General features: G+C 40.0%; 1 protein-coding gene across 1 annotated transcript; it reads right to left on the reverse strand.

Moving 5' to 3' along the window:
- Positions 1 to 41: 41 nt before the first annotated feature.
- abhd16a (abhydrolase domain containing 16A, phospholipase) lies at positions 42 to 16,972 on the reverse strand. The gene is made up of 20 exons (XM_031744204.2): positions 16,835 to 16,972; positions 14,251 to 14,307; positions 14,081 to 14,147; positions 9,787 to 9,873; positions 9,428 to 9,513; positions 9,255 to 9,328; positions 8,973 to 9,080; positions 8,428 to 8,542; positions 8,244 to 8,345; positions 8,071 to 8,134; positions 7,908 to 7,957; positions 7,491 to 7,614; positions 6,927 to 7,031; positions 6,777 to 6,840; positions 6,550 to 6,606; positions 3,667 to 3,729; positions 3,489 to 3,565; positions 1,443 to 1,541; positions 1,297 to 1,343; positions 42 to 674 (listed from the first exon to the last, which is right to left on the reverse strand). The coding sequence occupies exons 1-20, from the start codon at positions 16,934 to 16,936 to the stop codon at positions 591 to 593; spliced, it is 1,632 nt and encodes a 543-aa protein (XP_031600064.1). The 5' UTR covers positions 16,937 to 16,972; the 3' UTR covers positions 42 to 590.
- Positions 16,973 to 17,018: the final 46 nt, after the last annotated feature.

A 17,018-nucleotide genomic window follows, 5' to 3' on the forward strand; every position in this document is an offset into this window, starting at 1 on the left:
GCAGTCGTATCAAATAATGAACAAAAGAATCAAATCCCTTGTCAAATTTTCATTCGGCATATTTAATAGAACATTTAAGAGCATCATTTTAGGATAGAGCTTTGTTCAGAAAGACGGTGCCCACAGAAAGGAAATGAACCTGAAAGGCTTCGGCTGCATTTTTAAAGCCTGACAATATTAGGAATTTTTTTAATCCACTTATAACATATTTCTACTTACAGCTGCTTTAGAAATACAGCCAAAGAGGGGGAGACTGGAAGGAGTAATGGCTTGTGCATTCATTTAAAATGCATCTTTCTTTTCTTTTTAAAGGAGAAACACTGAAAAGTAGAACTCATTACAAAAACTAAAATAAAACATGTTATAATTTACAGGGATTTGTCTGAGGGGGCATAAATAGTAGACCAGATATTTCTAGATGCCATCACGGCAAAACTATACGCAACAACTCGTCTTAGAAAAATCCTAGAACAAAATCACAGCAGTACATTCACGCTGTGCCAGGAACAAACTGACCACCGGCCAGACGAGTCCTGTTGTTTCTTTGCCCTCATCCATCCATCCATCAGTGGGTTTTTTTTCCTCCTTTTTTACAGTCTCCAGGGCGGGTGGAACTCGATGGCGGGGAGAGGAGTGCAGTGTGTTGCTTCGAAGTTTCGCATGTACTTCCGTGCCTTGAGAGAGAGAGAAAAAGACAGCAGGGATGGAGGAGGAATGTGGAATGAGAGGTGTGGGAGGGCAATGAACAAAAAGTGCAGAACTTGATTATATTAGGTTTGGTCTATCTGGCTCAGTGCCTTACAAATCTCTCCCATCTCTTAAGGGTTTACACAGGAGGTGAATAAAGCCTAATTTAGAAGGCATTACCAGGGGAGGAAAAGCATAGCATTAGCTGTAATTGATGGCACTCCTCTTGTTTGATGTTAAATGACTTCAATAAGCTGAGCGCGGTGAAATATATTACACCAGTCAACCTGAGAGCACAGGTGAGCTGGTTACTATGGCGACCAGGAAAGTGTTCCTTAGTGGTAATGATGTCTGTGAATAGCTGTGATCTGTTTTTTTTAAATGGGGATGCAATAGAAGGGGGGAAGGTAAACCGACCTAAAACGAGAAGATGGGGCTTACTGAGAAAAGGAAATGAGACGCTGAGCGTAAGGAGGAGGAACTTGAATGTATTAAAATCAAACTTGGAGAGATCAGATAAAGACAACAAGTGGCTGCCCTTTAAACCACACGGGAATAACTGTGCTCGCGGAGATGTAGCACACTGATAACAGCGGATGACTTCCTTACCAAGAATAGAGCCAGCTGCCGCCTTCCCTCCAGAGTCATATCTTCACCTGGTAACATTAACAGTGCATCAGACCGTATTAAAAACACTCTTTATGTTTGTGGGGAGTTTATTTGCCTAGTAAATGTGAAAGCAGCCCAGAGCTTACCAACACTCCATGGAAACGAAACATCTCTGTCTGCCTGATAGGACTGCAGCACAGACACGCACCAGTCGTCGTCCACTTCATAGCCACTGTACACAGACGCTGCAGACAAAGAGCTGGTGTTATTATACAGTTAATAATACAAATTTACGAGCAGGTTGGTGTCCTAAATATAGCCAAAATTTACACTTTGGATACAGTTAGGACCACACGTTTTTGGACAATTACACACATTTTGTAGCTTGGATTCTGCACACCTCCACAGCAGATAATAAATCAGTCATTGTGGGAGTGAAGGGCAGACTTTCAGCTTGAATTCAAGCTGTTTTAAAACTACATTGCACTAACTGCTAAGGAATAACAGCCATTTTAAAACACTGTCCCCATTTCCAGACACGCCAAAGTAAAGTGACAAATTATAATATTTTTAAGTATAATACTTGAATGAAATCCTTTACATTCAATTAGTGCCTGTCTAGATACCATAGGCATCACTAAATGCTGTATTTCTTACCTTGCTCTGCCAAGCCTATAATTGCAGCCACCTTTAGTTACTGCTTATTTGTGGCTCTTTGCTGCAGTGAGTTGGATGTAAAAATTGAAAATGATGCTCTATTTGTGTTGAGATCAAATGACTGCAATCCAATTTCTTTAGCTTTAGACACTCTGGTCATTATCCCTTTGCACTGCGAAGTGCTACCTGATCGGTTTAACAGCATCTGGCTGAATCTGCAGCTCTGTATACGTCCCAGTTCATGTTGCCATTTCTATCAGCAGTCACAAAAACATCAAACATTAGTGACCTGGTTACATTGTCATAACGTTCCCTCCACCATGTTTTATAGATAACGTGGTATGCTTCAAATCATGAGCCGTTTCTCTGTTTCTCTTCCCATCATTCATACTTTTTATTTCAGGACTGTGCACATGTCCTTACTAGTTCTTGTGTGTAGCCAGTGGTTTGCACCTTGTTGTAAACCCTCTGTATTTACATTCACAAAGGCCCCTCTTGGTTGTAGATCTTCACATGATCTGCCTACCTCTGGTGAGTGCATTCCTTCTTTTCAAGAAAGAATCAGATTGCTTATCTGACCAGTTCTAGAGTTTACGTTCCCTCTGATAAGTCTGTGTTTTTGCCTAATGATGGTCTTCCTTCACTTACATAAACATCTCTCTGGTCTTCTCATTGAGAGTAAAAAGCTACCAAATATAACTTCAGCTCTTATTGGTTTAGTTTGTCACTGAATAAGGAGGGCACAGGCCTCACCAGGCCATGAAACTGTTTGTAAGCCAATTACCTCTGATCATCTGAAAACAGGTGATGCAGTACTTTTTTGCTTGTTTGATTCAAAACCTCCTGTCAGGTGTACAAACTGTTTAAACACCTATGGGCATAACCGGAGATGTCCGAGTCCAACCTACACAAGGCTGGAAATTCCCTCTACAATAAATTCACTCGTTCTTAATGTATTTATGATTATATTGCAGAATCTGGCCAATTTTGTCCTATTTCACAACAGTACTGCATCTCTCCTGGACCCAGATCAGGTTATCAATTTTCAAAACTTAATCACTTTAGTTTTTGGGCTGATTGCACCTCCAGTAAAAATTTCATGCAGGGTTGGCCATAATGTGACAAAGTCATAAAGTTATCAAAAGTTTTACCTATAAAAATGAATAAATACAATAAAAACCTATTTAATTTAAATGACCTCAGAGACAAAAAGTTTTCTGCATTGTACAAATTCTGAAGGTGAAATGCAAACATCGTTTTTACAAACATGAGGTTGTGCACTGTAACTCTGTACCTTGGGGTAAAACTTTCAACAAGGTCTACTGTACTATCCTGAGGCATTATGTGCAAACGATCTGTGCCGTGAAGATTTTCAGCCAGAGCAACACAATCTGAATCATTTGTTGAGTAATCAGAAAAAGAACACAAGATCTGTCCAAGGAAACCATCACGAAGAGGAAATGTGAATTATAGTTTTTAGATGTTTAAAAGGAAGAGTCAGACTTTACAATAACACCTTTTACTGTGCCACGTACCTTCTTCTAATGGACTGGAGGCTCCGAGCCATTGTCTGACTACTCTGATCCCTTCATCTGTCATTATTTTGGGATACCTGTCCAGAAAAATTATATCGCCAGTTAAAAAGTGTGTTACTCAAGTGCAAATTGACTGAACAGCGAGAACAATGAGAACATTGAAGGCTAAGAAACCAACCTGAACTGTAGCAGCTTGAGCAGGAGGTCATTGCCTCTGTTGGACATGATGTCCTCTGGACCCCTGAAATGCAAAACAGAACTCAAAGTTTAATTACTTAAAAAAAAAAAAAAATCCAACAAAAACTGTCTGACAAGGTTATTTTAATCAACTAAACACTTAAAACTACATGTGAAACAACAAAATGTGAATAGAGTAAAAATGTGACGGCAGCCTCTCCTCACAGCGAGGAAACATAGGTGTGCCTGGTGCAACTGACTGCAGGACAATCACAAGGAAACTGCACAGGTCACCCTGCAGGAGGCAACCTATCTCCAAACAACTATGATCCGACTCAGACTGACCGCAGTCACGCTCAGACAGATTATAAAGGTTTGCAAATAACTGCTGTCTAACTTATCTGCAGACAGAGCGCCAACAGATTGCAATCAATATGAAAAGGGTCGCGCCGATAAACGCGACCCTTCGATGGGTCTCTTTGCAACAGGAGACTCCACTCAACTAGTTGCCAACCGGTGGTGTTCTGTTTGTACTCCTATATAAAGCAAGACTGCTGAGTGCTCTTTATGATTTTGTAGTTAAACCTCCATCCTGCAGCAACTTTGTGTAAGAATTTGTGTTTTAATCCATCTGAATCTGTCTTCACTCAGACTGCTGTATTATTCATATATTTAATCAAACACGTTTCAAATTTTCACATTTAAATAATATTTCTTATCAATAAAAAAAAAATAGAAACAAGCAAATCCATTCACAGGCACGAAACTTTCATAACCTTAACTGAAATCATGACTACAGGATGTTATTACTGGAAATAGTTTGGACTAAAAGCACAGGAACTTGTGAAAATCCAGACGGTTATCATCATCAGATAAATACTGATTTTTAATCAGATTTTTAATGCTGTAAGTAACAAACACTGACTTTCCTTTCAAAAGTCAGTGTAGTGGTTACAAGGCAAACTGAACTGAAACACCCGGTGCAAGGGCTTCAAATCAAACATCGCTGCACTGAATATTTTCTGCAGTTTGAGTCAAAAGCTCACCTTGGCATTCATGTTCCCTGGAGTTTCAAGAGAAATCTACAATACAGCTATCTCATAACTTTAATGAACCGAACCAAAGGAAGTAAGAAGTTCTGGTTACTGCTTATCCAAGAAATATGTCAATTTGTGACTGAGGGTGAACTTTCTACTTCTCTCTGCATTGTGAGAGTTTGCTTTTGTCAACTACATTATGGAAGTGCTGTGGAAATAAATAAACAACTGGTTGCTTGGTACGCAAGGGTTAAAATGTTTTCATATTACTTACAATCTAATCCACATAAATCAACTTTCTTCTGAATGACTGTCCCTCACAACCGTGAAGCTTAAATAGGAGGGTTATGTAGGGATCTTGTACTCAGATCCAGAGCTGTGTGCCTGAGACAGCCACATTACCAGAATCCACTGTCACTGCTATTAAACAGACCTAAGAGTAGAAAAAAAAACTGACGCAGTGTTTAAAGCCGTCTGGAGCCTGAGCTTTTTATCTGTTTCGTTTAATTATTTTCTGCATGACTTTATCAGCCTCTCAAATCGTTGTGGAGGAATTTTGGCCCACTCTTCTTTACAGCTTTGCTTCAGTTCATTGAAGTTTGTGGGTGTTTGTTTATGCACAGCTCTTTTAATGTTTTTGCCAAAGCGTCTCAATCAGGTTGAGATCTGGACTTTGGACAATTGCGGCACCTTGATTATTTTCTTTTTCAGCCATCCTGTAGATTTGCTGCTGTGCTTGAGATCAGTCCCAATTTCAGCCATGTTTAGCTGAAGAACAGATGGCCTCACATTTGACTCTTGAATACTTTGGAAAACAGAGGAGTTGCAACTCAATGACTGCAAGGTAAAAAGGTTCTGTGGCTGCAAAACAAGACCAAAGCAGCCCCTTCACCACTGTGCTTGACAGTTGGTATGAGGTGTTTGTGCTAATATGCCGTGTTTGGTTTTCACCAATCTCCACTTTGGTCTCGTCTGTCTAAAGGACATTGTTCCAGAAGTCTTGTTGTTTGTTCAGATGCAACTTTGCAACTGTGCTGCAGGGAGGTTTTCTCCTGGCAAACCTTTCCAAACAAGCCACACTTGTTCAGTCTTCTTCTACTTGTACTCAACTTTACAGGCCTCAGCAAGTTAAATGTTACCAGTCTGAGCTGTAGTATCTCTGTAGGTTTCTTGTAGTGTCCCTGAGAATAGAGCATGCCCAGGATGACTCTAGGATGAATGTTTATGTTCACTCCTGGGAAGATTATGGGACTATGTTAATGCACACCTCTGTAGCAAATTCTATGGAAGAAGTAAGGGTATACTAAGGGTGGTAATTCAGTATACTTAATAATTATACATTATAGATACTTATGTGTGTCATTGTGTCCAGGTCAACAACTGCCTCCCAGGTTATGGGACACTGACACTGGGTAACCAGACACGCCCCATCTCCTTCATCTTGGAGCATTTTTAATTTGAGATGTCATTTAGCGGTTTCTTTCTCTTTCTCTAAATCCAGCTTCCCCTAAAAAAGTCCCTGCTTAGGAAAGTCCGCACAGGAAATGTTTTGTTTGTCACGCATTGGTGGTTGATGCAATGACCAGATATTCCAGGCTCTGGTTACCTAGGTAACCCTATCTAATGTCAACCAACAATACCCTTCATTCTCATTGGTATTTGCTTTAATTGCTCACCCCAGTGGTGAGAAAACCTGCCCACTTCATGTCACCAGCAGTCACTGAACTTTCTGTGGTTGACTGCATCATGTGTGGACATTTTTGCAGTGGGCTGGGCAGTAAAAAGCAAACCTGCCATGCTGAGACATTTGAAGGACTTTATACATTTCATGACATGTGTGGACTTACGTTGTGGTGATGATCTCATCTCTGGTTCTCCTGATCAGCAGGACTGGTCCCTGGTATCTGCACAAAGAGTTGCATGCGCTTGTGTTAATCATCAACCACACAACTGTGAGCAATCCACAAAAAAAATCTAGTTTTGCTATTGTTAGCGGCTGTATTACATAACATTCAGTGATTCAGAGTTTGACTTTTCACGATTAGTGTCACTGCAATCAGACTGTCCCACTCACTTGAGAACCTGCGCAGCGTTGTTGAGGTTCATGTATTGCCTAACTGTGTGTTGTACTAACGGCCCTGAAAGAGACCAAATATAGTCAAGTTACTGACTTCTACAAAAAGTTGCTACATAGAGTTTGAGATCTTTAACATGTAGGACTCACTCCAGCTGTCAGGCATGACCTTGAGGGCCAGAGGCAGGAGGTCATCAAAGGAGGCATCCAACACTAATGATTGGATCTCTGGGTATGACATCACTGCCCAGCTGGCTAAAAAGGGAAATAAAGAGACAGAGGAACAAAAAAAGAAGAAGAAGCAGGAAACACAGACAAAGGATAAGCATAAGCCCGAGGAAGGACTACATACCATAATTCACACTTAACATTAAAGTGCTGATCATGTACTGTACTTAAGCTGAATACCCAGAAGCTAAAAACGGTGCCGCGCACACACAAAGCCTCGGGATAAGGTTGACTAATCTTAATTTTACCGATTTATTCCAGCCATGCTCTGACGAAGGCCACGAGGCTGAAACATTAGCATGTTTGTTGACATGGTCAGAATAAACAGGTGAAATTAAGATTACTCTACAGTATCCTGAAGCTCTGTGTGGGTGCTACATTTTTACCTTTGGGTATTCAAGGTTAGAATTAAATTATTTTATTTTACCACAACAAACTGGAAAAAAAAAATTAAAATTAGCATGTGTTGTTCTTGTCTTTGAGAACCTGTGAATCCTCCAATGGACCAGGCATATATAACAATGTCGCTGAGGCTGAATCCCAGTTTGTGTACTGCAAACTGGATCACCACATCCATGGCGTTGGCCTCATTCTGGGGAAACGGAACTCCCTGAAAGGAAAATACAGGTTAAAAAAAAACCACCCATCATGCATGAGTAAATTAACAGGCTCAACCTACACATACACAATGACACTTTAAGTAACCTCCCAGATGATTTTATCTTTAATTGGAGTGTACAAGTTCCTCTTGAACAATACTCCCTGGCTCAAACCAGAATTTCCACATACTGTTATTTTCCACTGAGCTGTGTATTTGTTCTAACTGAAGCACACAGCAGTACAGTATGCAGCACATACATTGTAGACCTATTTTATGATAAAAAATCTACCAACACTGCTTACCGTGCTGCCTCCAAAGCCAGGGTGATTCCAGCCCAGTACAGAGTAGCCACCTACAGTGTACATCAGCACAATACTGAACTATAACAGCGACAATTTCCCACTGCACAAAATTTAAATGTCACTATAAAATATCTCAGCTCTTGGAAAGTAAAGCATTCCTTACCCTCCAGCGGCGTATTCATGCAGCCCACCTCATAAAAGCCCGCGTTCCCCTCACAGCAGATGACCTGTGGCAGAATTAGAGAACCAGCTGTAACGTGACCAACGCGACAGCAATTTTGTCGGACCCTGGAACAAGCCCAAGGCATAAAATAACAAATCACTGCAGACATTTACCAGAGTCTGGCCATTCTGTCCCCCATCTCTCCTTCGATCCACAAACATTGTGTCAATCTCATTACCGTCGCAGGCCACCAGCTTGTTTCTTTGGCCGTCAAACTGTGACAAAGTGGGACAAAAATGATTGAGTATGTGCATTTATTATACTCTATATGAGAAACCAAATATGCTTCTTTCCCACCTCTTCTATTAATTTAGCCTGACCCTGCTGCAGCATTGGTCTCATGGCTTTCTGCAGTAAACCCACAGAGCCAGGGTACAGCATCCTCCTCCCAAACGTGTGGGCAATGACAAAACTGCAGACAAAGACAGATAATGACACTGTGGCATAACTGCTAACAGGCTAAAAAATATTTTCAGAGAAAAAAGGGTTGAAGGGGATGGAATAGGATGCCTAGTACTAAGGTTAAGAGTTTGTGCTCCATTGGTGCGTTGCAATTAACAAATCATTGATCAGTGTTACCTCTTTTCCACAGATGTGGTGCTGGGTCCAGGCATTTCCACCCCAAAAGATTTTATTTTTTATGGAAGAGTCTTCCACACAAAATTCATCAATTATTGCCAGAGGCTGCACCCGATGTGCCCATGGAAATTACCCAAATTTCCACTTGCTATGATGTTTAATAATCCATTCTTAAACATGCAGAAATGGATCTCAACACGCAAGCCTGCATCAGTACCAGCACAGTAGGTGGAAAAGAGATGCAACACAAACTCTGCATTTACCTGATGATGTGGCATGGTAAAGTGCGGACAGAGTGGAGGACACTGTCTGCTGCTCCTCTTAATCTGGGTTCTGGCCTCAGCAGAGAAACGCCAGCCTTGGACAGCTTTCTGTCAGACAAGTAGTCAAAGGCTTACAATGAATTAAGTGAGCCACAAAGCATTTGACATTCAGTAGCTGTATTCATCCAGTGTTCTTCCCAGTGCTTTGAATTCATATATTTAAAATAAGCAGAGAAGAGAAAAGCAGCGACCTCAGGTTCACTACAGATTAGACAAACTTACGGACTGCTGACTTCTGTCCAGCTGAAATCCAAAGGCCAATGTGAGAAGTCAAAGTCATAGCATCTCAGTTTTTTCTGGAAGGAAAGCAGAAAATATGTCTTAGTCATTTATCTCTCTTAATTCTCAAAACAGTATTAATGTTGAGCTTCTGAGTTCAGCTGCTATGATCTCACCTTGTTTGCTGGGGTGTGATTCTTCTTGGTTTCCTCAAGAATTGTGATAAACTGAACATAATCAGTGTTCCTAAATCTCCCCCACCCTTTGCCGATAAATGGAAATTGCGAATGGAGGCAGGGGGGAAAGCAAAGACAGATGGAGTTATAGCAAAGTCCATGTGAGACACAAAACACATTTTACTGCAAACCCTCAAGGGTACGTTTAGTATGCCTCGTGGGTGTAGACCTTGTTCAACTGTCTCAATGGTAATAAAATCTTATTGGCATGCGGCATACACAGCATTGGTTTTGATCTCGAAAGATGAATGAACTGAATTACTCATCGTCTCCCAGCGAGTTCAAATCAGCAGCCTCACCTCTAAGACAGGCCACTCCAAGAAGACACACAAGAACAGTTCCCACATACTGACTCACAGGAACCAGTTTACTGCTGCAGATGAAGCCTAAAGACAGACAAAGTAACAGTGATGCAAACACCATCATAGTGTACCCCTTCATCCGCCTGCCAGACTCGAGGCTCATTAACAAGCACTGATAAAAAGATTCACAAGCTGACAGCTACCCTACAACCACGTGCATAAATCAATATCATAAGCACTTTACACTAAGGAGTAACACACAACCTCAAGCAATTAATTTCTTGATGCACAGTCTTACTGGGTGTTTCAGTTGATTGGGTTTATATTATTCCCACATGTATGCGAACAGCAGTTCCTAAGTACATCTCCTAATCTCCTAATGGTAGTTTTTCCCCCCTTTCTCAGTAGAAAGAGAAATATGGCCACATGTGTCTAAGTGGAAATTATGATGATGATGATTTGGAGCCATTCTAAGCAAATTAATGAAAAAATAGCAGTGAGAAGAAAGTAATATTCTGTCGTAAAACCTAAAAGAAAATATCAAGTGAATAAAAAACAAATCTTAAATTAAAGCTGCAAGCAGCGTTATGAGGGCCCTCGCACCCCCGGCGTGTCGAGCCACGGCCAACACCTAAAACCAGCGCTTCCGATCTGATGTCACATTGATGGAATTTATGCATTTAACCACCAGGTAACATTTCATCTCATTCAGTCATGATTATTGTCGTCCCACTAGGTGGCGCTCTAACCATTACTGACAAATGGCATAACAAACATTTCCGAGCTCGAGTCTCATCACGCCTGCGACCTCTGGGAGAGATTGGATATTGTGTTTTTGAGTGACAGCAGATTACTGCTTTTTGGCGAGTGATTGAAACTCCACATGCCGCCACGACCACCCCGTTTCCCTGAACGTAAAAAGCTTCGCAATTTAACATCACAAAGGTCTTTAGATTCCACACACAGGAGATCGCATCAATCTGATGAAATCCCTTGGAGGAGTTCGTCAAAGAACAGTGCCTGAAAAGAGGGGAAAATGTCGCAGAAATTACACATTAATTTTAAAATGGCTGACTTCCTGTTGGATTTGGGATATTGCTCCAAGAGACTTTTTTGTATATCTTTATATCTTCCATAAGCTTACCAGGTTTCAGAATCATAGATAAAAAACAGAGCAGGGGCTGATGTTTTGAAATTTTGTAGGGGGCGCTGTGGAGCCATTTTGCGCTATTCAAGGAAAAGGATCACATAACAAAGAAGTCTTCATCACATTGGAGGTGTGCGCCAAATTTCAAGACTTTTTAAACTTTCCAAGCCCCTCAAAAGCTACGTCATTTTCATGGTGAACTGCGTTGCCACCAGGGTGCGCCGTTCAGTTTAAAGTCACAATTTTCGCACTGAAGCATCATGAGGGACTGATGGTGATATTCACTGCTTTTGAAGTGGCCACGATGAATCTGTGAAAATCAGTACAACAAAGAAAAAGACATGACATTTCCTGTTGCCACTAGGTGGCGCTCTGCGTATTCCTGACAATGGGCACATCAATCTGTTCAGGGCGGGTCTGACATCATCCCTGTAAAATCTGGTACTGATCAGATTGGATTTCATTGAGTTACACTAATTTGTTTCTTCATGGCGAGACCTCAATGTTCGCCATGCTGCTGGGGTCACACCCTTCAGCGAAAACTCACAGTTGTCTCTGTAACCCAAGACCAACTCCTTAAGGCTTTCCTGGAGAAATTTGAGGCTGCAGATGTCACCCATTACAATACTGTACCCCAAAGTGTAAAACATGACATTTCCTGTTCCCACTAGGTGGCGCTGTACCTGATGTCAAATATGGCAGTTGAAATATGTTCAGGGGTGGAGCCTTATCATATGTGTCCACTTTGGTCAAGGTCGGACAATGTATGACAGAATGAGAGGCAATACAATTTTCATGGCGAGTCATCGAAATTCGCCGTGGCGCCACGGCCTCACCGTATCCCGAAAACTCAAAAGCTCCGCAATTTCACATGGCCCAGGTGTGTAGTTGGCACTGACCAAATATGAAGCTTAAACAATGAAATCCCAAGGAGGAGTTCGAAAAAGTTCGAGGCATGGAAATGGCAAAATTAGAGCCAAAATGTGACCTTCACTTCCAAATGGCGGACTTCCTGTTGGGTTTGCATCAATGGGCCCACAGACTTTTTTGTTCGTCTTGGCATGATACACATGTGTGCCAAATTTCATACATGTAGCTCAAATGATGTGTTTGTAGGGCTGCATTTAACAAGGCATAGGTGGCGCTACAGAGCCATTTCCCAATGCTCATATGTAAAACCATCAAAGTACAAAATTTTTCACCAGACCTGGCATGTGTGCAAAATTTCATGACTTTTTGAGCATGTTAAAGCCCTCAAAAAGGCAATTCATTTCAATGAAAAAATAATAATAATAATAATAATAATAATAATAATAATAATAATAATAATAATAAACGGAGCAGATACAATAGGGCCTTCGCACTCTCGGTGCTCGGGCCCTAATTACAATTAAAAACTTGAATATTCTTTGAGATACACATAAACCCATAAATGCATCTGAAAAAAACCCTTAATATTCTGAAATTAACGCCTTTTTGTTAATTTTTTTGTGACCACATTTCTTCATTTTGCAAGGTTGGATACCATAGATGGTAAACACTGTTATTGCAACTGAGCATGCAACGCTTCAGAAAAATCACTAATCTTATGATTTGAGGACAGAAGGGTAAAATCAATATATTAACTTTAGTTAATATTTATTTTATTTCTCAGTGCACTCTCTGTGCTGCAGTTTATTTTTTAATACGACAGCTACACATTCGATCTCTGAAACCTTAGATATATTAAATGTTTGTCAGTATCTCCAGATCTTGCTTTGTCCCATAGCCTAATAACAGGAGAGGTGGAAACCACTTTAGTTTGTCACCAGATCAAAGTGTAATCAATTTTACTGACTGAACATGTATTCTTAGTAATAAGCGTCCAACAAATTTAAGTGATCAGTCTTCTCATCTGCTTTCCAGAGATTTTGTAAATTGACTGAACTGACTTTTGTTTGGCGAGTTAAAATATTTCACATAAACAATAATTTTCTGTTTATTATTTTTACCTCTTTCTAGTAGCAGAGCACTTTATTGTCAGTTGTTTCAATGGGAGAAGATTTTGTAACTAATGCAGTTTGGGGGAAACTATAAAGTTTTATATTATTCATTAAATTATGAAAATAATTATTTTGCATCAAATAAAGTCTTTTTTTTCCTTTGTATATGCCTTCAGTTATAGTTCTTATACAGAAAATCAAAATAGGCAGCTCACTCTCTCTCAGGTTATGCACCTGTTTTGAAGCCTCGTATTTCTTTAAGAGAATAATTAGAATGTTCACATTTGTACTCATAACCACTTCTCATAATATCTATAATGTCTTTACACTAGATTCATTACCATGTATTCTACCTTTAGTCACCGTTTCAAATGATAAATAACACTAAAATGGTCCCAATACATTGTTGTCCTAAAGCTTTTGAGAACGACATCCACTAAATCCATGAAGCTCACATCTTAGAAGTACAAAGAGTGAGAAAAAGGCTTCAGTGCTTCTTTTTTTAATTTGCCATCTTTCACTGAGAGTACAAAGGAGCAGAATTGGACAAAGAGACTGGTATAATTATATGAATCTATTAAAAAAAAAACCACACACGTAATGTAGAAAAAACCAGAACAAAGAAAAACTCCCACATTAAATAATCAAACTGATGCTCAAAGCTATTTTTACTGTGCATCAAACAAAAACTACTTCACTTTTTTTTTTTCAGAGCCAGCATAACAACATTATTGTTATTATTATTATTATTACTACAACAATCAATGTATTATAATATAGTCACTAAATTATCATCTGGCGTTGTGAGACTCATTTTTAACTGCAACTTGTTGGCGCATCAACATATCTGGCACAAATAACAATTACTTTTATTATCAGTTAATTTAGCAATTATTTACTCAAATGTATAGATTAACTCAGGTCTTTTAAACATCAAAAATAGTGAAAATGTCTATGAAACGTTCCCACAGCTCGAGGCAGTGGCTTCAAATGCCTGAAATAATTTCAAATTTACAAAAATAACCTTCCCAGTGGACACTTCCTCCATTAATCACTTATAAAAATGGTTGCTGACTAAATTCCAGTAAACCAGATAATCAGCACACTGACTAACATTTCTAATAATTTCAGTTATAGTCACACAATTCATGAATCAGCCTACCTTTCCTGTAAAGATAGCAAAGAAGAAGAGGAGAGCTGTAGTAGGACAGAGACCATAGTGCTGAAGCCTGGAGGAAGAATCATAAACAGATCACTAATCATTCATTTAATCTACTTCTGTTTAAATCCACCTACTTCTTTCTATACAGTTCATTACAATGTAATACTGACCCAGCCAAGAATGCTGTCAGTGTGTCTTTCCAAACCCCTAGGTTGGTAGTTCCATCCCTGGCAAAAGAGAAGGAAATACTGATCATATCATGCATCAATAGTTTCCCTCATGTTACGTAAAATCAAGTTATTAATAGAAAGAGAAAAGTTCTGAGTTATGCGTGTTCACTCTGCACTCCTAAAATTTCTATTACAGCTCTGAATCATGCCGCCTGCAGAAGCTTTCTGATGACTTTGTGGTGGTGGTGGTGGTTGGGGAACTGGTGGATAACTTTATGGCATGGTGTAGCAGGAATCAAGTGCTACTAAATGTAAACAAGACTGAGAAGATAATGGTCAAATTTGAATGTTAACATTACACACAAATACCTGCTGAGCACTTACTTTAATAATCTTCTTCACAACAAACAGAATCTGCAGGCAGCATCTTTGTTATTTATCTACCTTTCTTATTATAGCCCTTTGCAAAGCTGCTGATTGCTTTTTAAAGTTTGAGTGCAGAGGCTAAATGCTGGAATTACTTATGTAGGCAGAAATATATGGAAGCGGCGCCAGATTTGGCACCAGCATCATCTGTGGAAGCTCAGCCCAGTCAATGTATGCAACTAGAGATCTTCAAGCAGTCTGTGGTCTACTGGTGAAGCAGCGCTGATCCAAGAAATGCCAGCAGGATCAATAAAGTCATTCACAAGACTGAAACAATCATTGGGAAAAAGCTGGACACATTTCAGACAGTGAGATGAAGGTGGTCAATGGACAGATCCCACCATAAAAGACAAAACATCCTATTCTGTCTATGATTCATTACACACAGACAATGAAGCACATTATACAACAAAGTATGGAAACCGAGTGCTGGTTCCAAATTGTCTAGCCCACAGGAATCGTATCAATGGCAACATGTTTTTCTGACAGTTGGAAAACAGTGACATCAAATATATGTCACTGTGGACCTTCTGCACAGCTCAATCTGCAAACCTCTCGTTTTACTCCATTTACAGATCATATTCAGACTCAAAGATAAAATTGATCTGGAATGAAAAAGCTAATCAACTGCTTTAGTCTGACTTAAAGGCAAAATTGATAATGGCATTAGTATCTATCTGCGTTCACATTTCCAACACACTCATTCACCTCTGCTGACAGGAAGAATTAGCTCTATAAAACTGCACACTTGTATGACAGGTGAACACACAGTTGCACCCATGAACGTCAACATCTTTATATATTCATACATATACTGGATATATTATTCACTGCTTTGTTTTTGCACATCTGTTCTTATTGATCTTTTCCCTCTTCCTTTTAATCATCACCGCATATAGTAAAATGGCCACTTTATTAGGTGCAACTGCAGATAAAACTATTTAGGAATGTAAACAAAGTGAAGACCATCTGCTGAATTTGAATCTTTTTCACATCTTGACACACATGGCCTACAGCTGCTTTAGACCACACCAGGTGCCACTCTTATCAGCTAAGAATAGAAAAGGAGGTTACAAATTGCACAGGCTCGAGTGTGCGGGATATTTTCTTGGTATACTTTGGGCGACTAACTAAGCCTTATTTAAAAACCACAGCCTACCCCAATATTAATGCCGTCCATGTCAATCCCTTTATGGCCACTGTGTACCCTTCTTCCGATAGCTGCTTCCAGCAGTCACCATATCACAGAACTCAGATCGGTTTCTTAAATATGGCAATGAGCTCACCGAACTCAAACGACCTACCACTGTTACCAGAGCTCAACAAAACCTTTGAGATATGGTGAAATGGGAGATTCACATCATGTATGTAAGGCTGACAAACCTGCAGCAACTGCGTGATCCTGTCATAAAAGTATGAACCAAAATCCTTGAGGAATGTTTCCAGCACCTTGTGGAATCTGTACCACGAAGAACTGAAGCAAAACAGGGCCCAACCCGATACTAGCAAGGTGTACCTAATAAAGTGTGTTAGTCTATGTAGAAGTGTATGTATTTGATGCTGAGCGTCGAATTCTTTAGATCTCCCGCTCTCATTTAATTTCTAGGGTAACTTTTAATTCATTCTTTTGTGGTTGTGGTGTAATTTCCTTCGGGTCACTCTTATCTTATTCGATCTATCGTTATTCATACAAGTTAGCAAACGTTAGCTTAGCTGTTAGCATTATAATTTGAAGACAGAATGTATTTTACAATTCTGTCTTCCCAAATTCATTTTTACAGTTTTTATGCCTTTAAATTGTCCCTGTTTGAGTTTAATATTTTCATTCAATTTATTTGTTTTCTGTTTCGTTCCTCCTGGGTTCTTCTCGGCTCCTGGCTAGCGTTAGCAGTTTGACATCATTAAAGATAGATTGAATTTAAATGACCGCTTCTTAGACGACGAAACAAAACACAGCGAGACCAAGGAAAGCGTGTCGTTGCGTCCTTGTCTTTTCATTCATTTCTAAAATGTCATTGCGATGCAGGGTTTCAATAACAAACACCTGACACTTCCGGGCCGCAGCTGCAGCTAAATGGAAGCGAAAGGATTAATTATTGCTCAATCTTTCGGACTCAGCAACTTCAAAAATCATGCAAAATACTGTACACATCCGTACCCTTCTTCCCGATCTCCCGTCAGGTCGAGATTGGTCCGGGGAACGATGAATTCGTTGAAGATGAGGCCCTAAAACACAGCGAAGCCACATCCAGACGGCCATTCTTCCACTACGAGAACTACGGAAGCCCGTACCCACCAAAATCTCAAACGCGAAGCGCTCTCAAGAATTTCTTGTTTAGAAA

The sequence above is a fragment of the Oreochromis aureus genome, linkage group 11 (genome assembly GCF_013358895.1).
Source record: "Oreochromis aureus strain Israel breed Guangdong linkage group 11, ZZ_aureus, whole genome shotgun sequence".
In the NCBI taxonomy this organism is placed as follows: Eukaryota; Metazoa; Chordata; class Actinopteri; order Cichliformes; family Cichlidae; genus Oreochromis; species Oreochromis aureus.

Coding starts and splice junctions, on each gene's coding strand:
- abhd16a (XM_031744204.2), bottom strand. CDS start 16,936: ATGGCCGTCTGGATGTGGCTTCGCTGTGTTTTAGGGCCTCATCTTCAA. Junction 7,958..8,070: donor CATGAATACGCCGCTGGAGG/GTAAGGAATGCT, acceptor TGTACACTGTAG/GTGGCTACTCTGTACTGGGC. Junction 3,566..3,666: donor CTCAAGCTGCTACAGTTCAG/GTTGGTTTCTTA, acceptor TTTTCTGGACAG/GTATCCCAAAATAATGACAG.